General features: G+C 37.0%; 2 protein-coding genes across 2 annotated transcripts; both read left to right on the forward strand.

Moving 5' to 3' along the window:
* Positions 1-268: 268 nt before the first annotated feature.
* rsl24d1 (ribosomal L24 domain containing 1) lies at positions 269-3,599 on the forward strand. The gene is made up of 6 exons (XM_080874528.1): positions 269-426; positions 1,479-1,592; positions 1,673-1,745; positions 2,545-2,608; positions 2,766-2,851; positions 3,183-3,599. The coding sequence occupies exons 1-6, from the start codon at positions 346-348 to the stop codon at positions 3,257-3,259; spliced, it is 495 nt and encodes a 164-aa protein (XP_080730654.1). The 5' UTR covers positions 269-345; the 3' UTR covers positions 3,260-3,599.
* Positions 3,600-5,353: 1,754 nt separating this feature from the next.
* Positions 5,354-7,256, forward strand: arpp19b (cAMP-regulated phosphoprotein 19b). Its single transcript, XM_080871590.1, has 3 exons — positions 5,354-5,535; positions 5,997-6,119; positions 6,209-7,256. The coding sequence occupies exons 1-3, from the start codon at positions 5,491-5,493 to the stop codon at positions 6,377-6,379; spliced, it is 339 nt and encodes a 112-aa protein (XP_080727716.1). The 5' UTR covers positions 5,354-5,490; the 3' UTR covers positions 6,380-7,256.
* Positions 7,257-9,456: the final 2,200 nt, after the last annotated feature.

The following is a 9,456-nucleotide window of genomic DNA, read 5'->3' on the forward strand; positions in this document are numbered from 1 at the left end:
CCAAATTCTAGCTGTGTTGACAAATTTGACCAAATGTACAAAGATTTAAGTTAAATGTGTTTCTGGAAATTGTTTATTTATACTTTTTAATACACAGAAATTAGTTTTGGAATTCTATCAATCTATTTATTTATTTACATTTTTGTTACATATTTTCTTCCACAGTTTAGTTAGGATGCTTGGGAAAACCTCCGATCTCTTGAAGGATAACTACAGTTTCAAGTCTCGTCTTTAGGTGGCGGTAAAGACACCAAACTGCTGGATGTCAGGCAACAAAAAGAAGCAGAAGAAGAGGGAACGGTCTTGTTTTTGTCAGCTGCCACACGCAGCACTCCTGATGCGAAAATGCGCATCGAAAAGTGTTATTTTTGCTCGGGACCAGTGTACCCCGGACATGGGGTGATGTTTGTACGGAACGACTGTAAGGTATGGCGCAGGTTTTTGCCCGAACAATGCTGTTAATTTTAACCGAAGCTCCTGTTTTGACTGATAGTGGTGGCTCGTTAGTGTTCGGCTAATACTAGCATGCTAACATAACGTGCTGGATTCATTCACGTGGGTCCAAAGCAGGGAGTTAGGGCTGGAAAACGGTAAATAACAGTCGTAAATCGTATTTGCGACGGAAAAGAGAAGAAATAGACAGTAAAGTTCTTTTTAAAACACATTACTTTATTTCACAAACCTAATGGACATGAAGTTGTTGTGTGAGTCTGGACGTGTAAATCGGAGGGCCTCGGCTTTTCCTGATGGAGTGAGTGCGCCCTCTTATGCTTCAGTGTGAGACCAGGAGCTTAGAATTGTAGGCTGTAAACAAATATTAATACAAACACTTGATGGTCCTCAATCCTGACTTTTGTGCCACGGTAATGGTATTTATAAACATCTTAGTTTGTAGGGAAAATATGCTATAGGTCATTAAACTCGCTTGTGTTTAGTTTACGTATGTCTCTTGTCTTCCGGTTATTTGTGAATATATACTCAGTAGTACAGTTACAGCAATGTTTCATAACTTTGTTCTTAAAGATAAAAATGTATAATGTAGTTCTTCTTCAGTGTATCTGATTTCGTACACAGAGAAATCCGGAAGTCAAAAAGACTGTTTAGATAAAGGATTTAATAATGTACAATAAATGTAGGTTTAAGTGCTAATAACAAGCAGTAAACGTTTTGAAAATGTATTTTTAAGTCGTAAAGTATCAACTATATCCCCTATATATATGTATGTATGTTTGTATATGTAAATTCATAATTTTCCTGTTATTTTTGGAGGTCGTCCTAAACCATTTCTCCAATTTCAGCTATTGATTTTGCCAGTGCACTTCCAATCTTGAAATTTCAATCATTAATTTTTCAGCAAATGTAATATCGTTACTGCTGATAATGTCTCACTTTCTATCATTAACTCATGTGCTTGTTTATATCCACACATTTTCTTATTGGGTGATCCCTAAATTGTTTTTCTCTCTTTAATAAAACAGACATTCAGATTCTGCAAATCAAAATGCCACAAGAACTTCAAGAAGAAGCGCAACCCAAGAAAAACAAGATGGACCAAAGCATTCAGAAAGGCATCAGGAAAGGAGCTGACAGTGGTAAGCTGTTCATCAATGAGGACCACCTCGTCGTTCATTTGTTTGACTAAACCTTAACCAACACACTTGCTGTCTTTCAGGATAACTCTTTGGAGTTTGAGAAACGCAGAAATATTCCTGTCAAATATAACAGGGAGCTTTGGGATAAGACAGGTAATGTATATATTTATTTATTAGAAGCTTTTTGGGCGAAAACGTTCACATTAATTGTATGTATACCATTAAATACCAACATTAGGAATCTCAGAGCACTTAAAAAATGTAAGGTTAAGAGTTTCAAATACAGAACCCAGCTCGGGGGCCCAGTTAGGGGAAAGAAAAGGAATAACATGTAAGTACGTAGAGAGGCAACAGAAGGGAAACCACAAACTGTGAGACAGACTAGGAACAAAGGTAATGGTAGCATACAAACACACGAATGAAAGATGCATGAAAATAGATAATATAGTTGGCAGCAATTATTCAGGATCATAGGATCTAATCTTACTTTTAAGCTTTATCAACAACAAAAGTTTGAAGTTTAATCTCAGAGGAAGAGGGGCATCTACCTGCAAAACCCAACCCTGGCAGAAGAAGAGCCTGATAGCTGAAGCCTGTGTACAGTTTTTATTGGATTATTATAATCCTCTAAGGTCTTTAAGGTATCATCGAGCTTTGTGAGTAGAAAGGCTTTAAATTGTATATAGGTATATATATATTTTTTACATTTTATCTAGCAGAAATGTGATCTGTCTCATTAGTTGTTCCTTCTCTGACTGCAGCATCTTTGATCAGCTGAAAGCTTTCAGGGAGGTGTTAGGACAACCAGTAACAAATCCATGGGCTAGTTTTTCAAGTATCACTCTATAATAAGATGTTCTGATTGTCACATACATGAAAGAACACACTCATATAAACCTCTGGTTATTGTCTCATTCTAAGCAATGTGTTTATGTTCTGATAACTTTTGCAGTGGAAGCAATGAAGAAAGTGAACGAAATAAAACATAAACGACAGGCAAGATTTATCATGAACAGGTGAGCATTTATTTTTTTATACTTTAATAGACTTTGTTCAGATTTTTGAATATTGAATATTAAATGTGATACTTTTAAAATCTCTGCAAATTAGGGAAATATGTTTAACGGTTGGGATAAAAGCACTTGCCTTGCCTAAACCATTTCTGTTCTGTAGATTAAAGAAGGGCAAAGAGTTGGAGAAAGAAGAGGCCATCAGCGAAGTCAAGAAAAACATTCACCTCATCAAAGCACCACATGCAGGTAAAGACTCATGAAGTTATCCATATGACTGTGCATATAGTGAATTTGGTGACAGTGATTTTAGTACAAGTGTCTTACAGCCAAGTGTGACTTTATCAGACAAAACAGGGTAAGGGTCAATGGTGCAGCACTCTTTAGGTATAAAAGAGATGATGAACCAATGTCTGCACATAAAATAGAAATAAGATTACTATTCTTGCTTTTCCTTTCTTCAGAATGGAGGTTCTTCAAGTAGAATCATTGTAAATGCAGTTACTGATCATACATATTTGTTGGTTACTTTTCCATTTAATAAAGATAATTTCAGCATGGTTTGCACTATCTGTTACAGGAAAAGCCAAACATTTGGAAGACAAAATGGTGCAGAAGTTGCAAGAAGATGTGGATATGCGGGAGGAGGATGAATAATCTTCTGTTGCCTTTTTTTTTTTTTACGTTTTTTTTTTCTCCTAAAACTTTATTGTATATTTGTTTGGAAATTTAAGTTTGCAAATAGCAGTTGTTGTGCTGAGTAAAGCATTTGGCTTTAAATTGCTGTGAAAGATTTGAAGGTATTGACTTCATAAAGGCCTTAGTGCAAAGCAGCAGCCATTAACTGCAGTTTTCCCAGTTGCTCTGTTTTGGTTTTCACTGTGTGGTATTTGGAGCAGTGAAGAAATGGATTTAACCCTGTTGCAAAGTCTAATGTATTACAGTTGTTCTGAAAATATTAAGATTGCCGATATATTAAAAACCATCTTTTCTGGAATTTCTCCTGCTCTTTATTTTGTGAGATGATCATAATACCAGTGTGTGAGTGTGTGTTTGAATGGGTGGATGACTGGATATGTAAAGTGCTTTGGGGTCCTTAGGGACTAGTAAAGCGCTATATAAATACAGGCCATTTACCATTTACCAAATAATACATGAATGAATATTAAAGTTGCTGCCAATAATAGATTTGATTTTGGAAGACTAATAGACCATAAACCGTGTTACTTTTTTCAGCAGGTTATTTGGCATGAGCATCATAAGAGATTAGCTGCCCTTGTATATATTGTACAATGTAAACATTTAATCCTTATCTGCAGTAACTGTTATACAGCAGGAAAAAAACTATAGGCCTGTGCCAGTCTTTCAATCACAACTTGTCTGTACAGAGAAATTGTGAGGGTCAGTTATTATTATACTGTTAAAATGGTGGCTGTGCCTAATAAACATGTTGGAAGTTTCAAATAATGAGGTCAGAGTACATATAAGTCCTACTTTTGGCTCTTTATGATGCCAGGAAGAGCAGATATCCTTCACATGGTCATTTTGAGCATGTAGCTCTTCACATCTTTAAAACAAATGCAATTATTCATAGGTGGATTCAACAAGCTGCTGGAAACATTGCTCAGATTTTGGGCTGCATTGACAAAATTGGCATCACATAGTGGCTGCATATCCATTATGTGATCCACCACGCCCCAAATGTGTTTGATTGGATTGAGATGTCCTAAGTGGGGTCATTTGAACTCATTGTCATGTTCAAGAAACCAGTCTGAGATTATTTGAGCTTTGTGACATAGTTCACTATCTTGTTTAAAGTAGCCTTAAGAAGATGGGTGCACTGGGAGTACACTGTAGTAAAGGGATGGACATGGCCAGCAACAGCAGTGAAGTAGGCTGTGGTATTTAACCCTTGTATGGTGTTCGGGTCTGTGAGACCCGTGTTCAGTTTTCTTCAAAAGAAAAATTAAACAATTAATTATTTTTTCACGTGTAAATGTGTTGTGTCTTTCCACTCACTCCACTTGATTATAACTGATTTATTTATAACATTTTATATAAAAGAAAAACGAGAAGCACATTAATTCATAAATGTGATCTAACAAAGGTAAAGGGAAAAAATTAACCATGTTTGCTGTTCATATGTCTTGTAATTGGGATGAAGTAAACATCTGTTGAGTAATTTAACATAAAATTGTTTGATAGTGTTAATTTGGAAAGCCAAAACTCTAGCGGGTCCACCAGACCCATGAACACTGGCTGAGTAACAAAAATACGAACACCACACAAGGGTTAAATGATGCTCAGTTTGTACTAAGTGGCCCAAAGTGTGCAGAGAAAATATCGTTCTCAACTTTTCAAAACCACCAGCCTGAACTGTTGACACAAGGCAGGATGGCTCCATGCTTCCATGCGGACTATGGCAGATTCTGGCCCTATCATCTGAATATTGCATCAGAAGTCAAGACCAAGTACATTTTTCCAGTCATCTGTTGTCCATTTTTTGTGATCCGTTGCATAATTTCCTTTGGGGTTAATAAACTATTATGTTTCTTATTTAACAGGTGTACCTGAACAAAGTGACGGGTTAAAAAAATCCATATACAATGCAAAATCAAATTTCAACAACGCTATCATATTTTTTTACGCGTGAATTAGTCTGAAGAAAAACAACTTTGTTATTAGCGCCTACAGATTCTATGATCGCTATCGTCCCGCTCATCTGCGTCTCTAGCATCGATTCACCGGCCTGTTGCTACACAGGCTGCATGACAGGCTGCTGCTGTCCTCGCCCGCTGCTTTGACAGTGCTACCTTTTATCTTCCCGAAGAGGAGCTTATTCGGCCATAACTACAGTTTTGCGAACAGAGCGGGAATACAGCACAACCATGTCCGAGGAAGTTGAAGAAACGAGAATTTCGGAGGAACAGCAGGTAAACTGTAACCACTAAATGGAAAATTACATCAAATTAACACCAGTTAGCCAGTGCTGCTTGGTTAGCTGGCGGCTAGCACCAAGCTAGTTAGCCAGCTGCTAACCTTGACTGAGAGCCTTAGCGATGCTGTCGCTGAATTGGCTAATATTCTGTTAGCGTTTGTTGGTAGAGTAAAATTGTGCTGTTTTGGGTCTGGCAAACAGGTTTCTTCACTGTACATGCAAAATTGTACAGTAGCTCATCATGCTAACAGTAACTTTAATGCTAGTGCAAACAGCAGTTTACCTCATGGCGGCGCCGGTATCTAATCAAACAAAGTAATCTGTGACCATAGTATGTGCTGCTGTCAGTATACAACATATTGAAGTTTCGTTATTGTCACGTTGATGCATACGGCTGGAAAACCGAATTGCAAGTCGAAAGTTTTACTATCCTTACACATTGCACTCTGTCAACAGGAAATGGAGGACAAGGTAATCAGCCCAGAAAAATCAGAGGAGGCCAAACTGAAGGCCAGATATCCCAACCTTGGAGGCAAGCCAGGGGGATCTGAATTTCTCAGGAAAAGACTCCAGAAGGGGGTGAGTTTTCTCACCTAACTTTGGCTAGCTACTACAATTAAAAGATGTCAGCCTTATAGAGATCTCACGCTGTTTATTCTTGTTTACAGCAAAAGTATTTTGATTCTGGGGACTACAACATGGCCAAGGCAAAAATGAAGAATAAACAGTTGCCATCCGCCCCAACGGAGAAGACTGAGATCACAGGGGGACACATCCCAACACCTCAGGACCTACCTCAAAGAAAAACTTCCATCGTGGCCAGTAAACTGGCTGGTTGATGGTTTTATGTTTACTGTTTTGCTACTATTCCCATGTCCATTTAATATCTACTTCGCACACTGTTTACATTTTGTTTATTTTTCTCATTTTGTTTGTATTCTGTAAGAACAAGTCATGTAACAAGCCAAATACTTGAAGAATTGGCAACTGTGAGGCACTGGGGCATCAGTGAGACAAATTCAGCTAAGGGAAAGTGTTTCTCAGGCTCTTAAAGACTCAATACATTGATATTTCCTGAACAGTCATCGCACTTATATATTTAAATGTTATGGCTATCTTATGTTGACAAATAATTTCGCTTTTAAGAATATATGCCTCCAAAGTAAATGCTTGAAAGCTTGTGAAAAGGTTCCGTTTTCCTCTTTGTTCCTGCTCATTAGGCTAGAAACAGAACTATGAACAGAAAATTGATTTTACAGCAATTTGAGGGATCCCATGCTCTTATGGAGGCATTTCAATGGTGAAAAGTCAATAATCCTCAATTTGTGTTTTTTCTTTCTACTCTGTTTACGTCCCTCGCTTTCTCTGTCATGCTACTTGATTCCATGCTTTTGAAGTGCTCAAGACTAGCTTTGTATCCAGTTGTGTTTAAGTCTAATTAGTAACATTGGTTTGCATTGACTTGCTGCTGGTCTCAATCTCATCCTGACCTCTAAAATGGCCTTAAAATGAATGAATGGTTTCTCTTGAGCAATATTTGCTCCCTCTGTTAGAATATTAGTTGTGAATCTTGCCTGAAATGTCCTTCACTGTCTGATTGGGATTTATGATTTTATGGAAACAAACTCCCCTGTCATGTCTGGAGTGTGCATGTGCATTTACTGTGCAGTCGCACTGTGCCATTTGTTTTGTAAATAAAAATAGTTTTGCATAATAGCTTAGACTTTTTCAGTGGAATTTGTCCTTGCATGATTTTTTTTTTTTATGCTTCAATTTTACTAAGAAGCAAAACTACAGAAGAACTGCTTGAAATGTTTCTATTGCATTGATATATTTATAAAAAAAGATTTTACTTTTTATATTGAATATTTTTTAGTTAGTATACAGATACATTCTGAGGTGTGCAAGTAAATTACCCGATGCCACTGAGCTGGAACCTGTTTATATTACAATGCCCAAAACCATTGGATGAGAGCATGAATAGAGTGGTGAAATGTACCTGTACTCTCAAGTATTTCAATGGTATGCCCATTTCTACATTTGCTCCATAATATTTTGTATGCAAATAATATGCATGTTAATGAATCAATACCGATGATCCAATGATGTACACTCACTTGCCACTTTGCTAAGAAGACCAGTTCAACTGCCAATAAGCCAGTTTGTTTGAGATTCAGCAGAACCACAGAAACTCAGTCCAATTAGGCATGTGGACATGATCAAGACAACCTGCTGAAGTTCAAACCAACTGTCAGAATGGGGGGAAAGGTGAATGTGGCATGGTTGTTTGAGGCAGACAGGCTGGTCTCTATCTTTATTTCAGAAACTGCTAATCTATTGGGATTTTTCTGTGAGCATGTAGGATTAACTTTTTGCACTAACACTTAAACAGGACTTTGACTTCAGGTAAAGACTATAATCAAATGGAACCGGCCCATGAAGCATCTCAATCTGGCTATCCTTAAAGTGAAACAACCTCAGCCTCTCAACAACCTACAGACAAACGGAGGCATGGTGGCAATAGTTTGACTTAAATGACTAACAAAAGTCCATATTGCTATTTCATTCAATTTCAGCCAGGTGCTCCACTCATGTTCAGACAAACCTATGATGAAAGAATATTCATTCTAATAATAATATTTCTGCTGCATTGACGCAATCTTATGTCATTGTTGGGTTTTGAAAAACTCACTCAAATGTAGGGCTGCTCAATTAATCGAATTTTAATCACGATTACGATCTGGGCTTTCAACGATCATTAAAAATGACTGAGCCGATTATTAGCCCCTCCCTCATTTATCCGCGACACCTTAAAGGCCGTCTGTGAAAATATTGTCGGGCATAAACCGGTCCGTGGCGCAAAAAAGGTTGGAGACCGCTGATTAAGAGGACCCGAGGGAAGCTCGGAAAGCTAAGCAGAAGTTATTTGGAGAGTGACTGCCGTTGGTTGAAAAGAGTTAAAAAAAAAAAAAAAAAAAAAAAACTTCAGTGGTGTTGCACACTATTTTATATTATTTTTTTTAAAGTCATTGTTAACCCTTTAAAGCCGGTCAGAGCAGCACGCTCCGTTTTGCGTAACTATTTTTAAATCCCTGTAGAATCTGAACCGTGTAAGCTAGCACAATAATTTGTTTTGCATATGAAACCGGAGGAGTTGTACTTACATCTGATGCCATCAGCTTGTCCTAGGTCACGGTTTCGTTCCACATATAGCTTTGCAAAAATTGCATAAAAAGCGCTTGCAGGAACAAAAACATAATATTCCAGAAACACGCTTTGCCGTTCCTATCAGCTGTTCGTAACACTTCCCACAGTAAAATGATGCACATGCTGTTTTCTTTGCAAATTTGCATCATAGGATTGTTTTTTGTTTTTCCTGCAGTATATAAAAATTGCTGTATCTCCAAAATAAAACTATGAAGACACTCAAAATAAATTTCCTGTGGTGGGAAACTATTTTTTTGCAACTTTATTGTATTTAAAGTTTTGAGGGATAAACCTCTTAAATTTCTCCAAGTAGAAATATATGTAAACAAAACAAAAGCGATTTTCAATTTTTTTTGTAGTTTATTGCACTTTTTTGCAATTTATGTAATTACTATGGACTTAATGCATACATATTATTAAAATATGGGCTATAACAGTTGTATTGATGTATAGCAACTTGAAATGCTCCCACAAATGGCACTACAGCATGTAAAAAAAATAATATAAGCTCTGGTGGACTTGGTTCTATGGTAGGTCTTAAAGGGTTAAATAAATATCGTCAAATAATCGTGATCTCAATTTCAGTGAAAATAATCGTGATTATCATTTTTGCCATAATCGAGCAGCCCTACTCAAATGTGTTTTGACTAACAACATTTCCTATATTTTAACGTAATTTAATAATGTGATGTTCTCTTCATATCTAAGA

Source organism: Rhamphochromis sp. 'chilingali' (genome assembly GCF_963969265.1).
Source record: "Rhamphochromis sp. 'chilingali' genome assembly, chromosome: 2".
In the NCBI taxonomy this organism is placed as follows: domain Eukaryota; kingdom Metazoa; phylum Chordata; class Actinopteri; order Cichliformes; family Cichlidae; genus Rhamphochromis; species Rhamphochromis sp. 'chilingali'.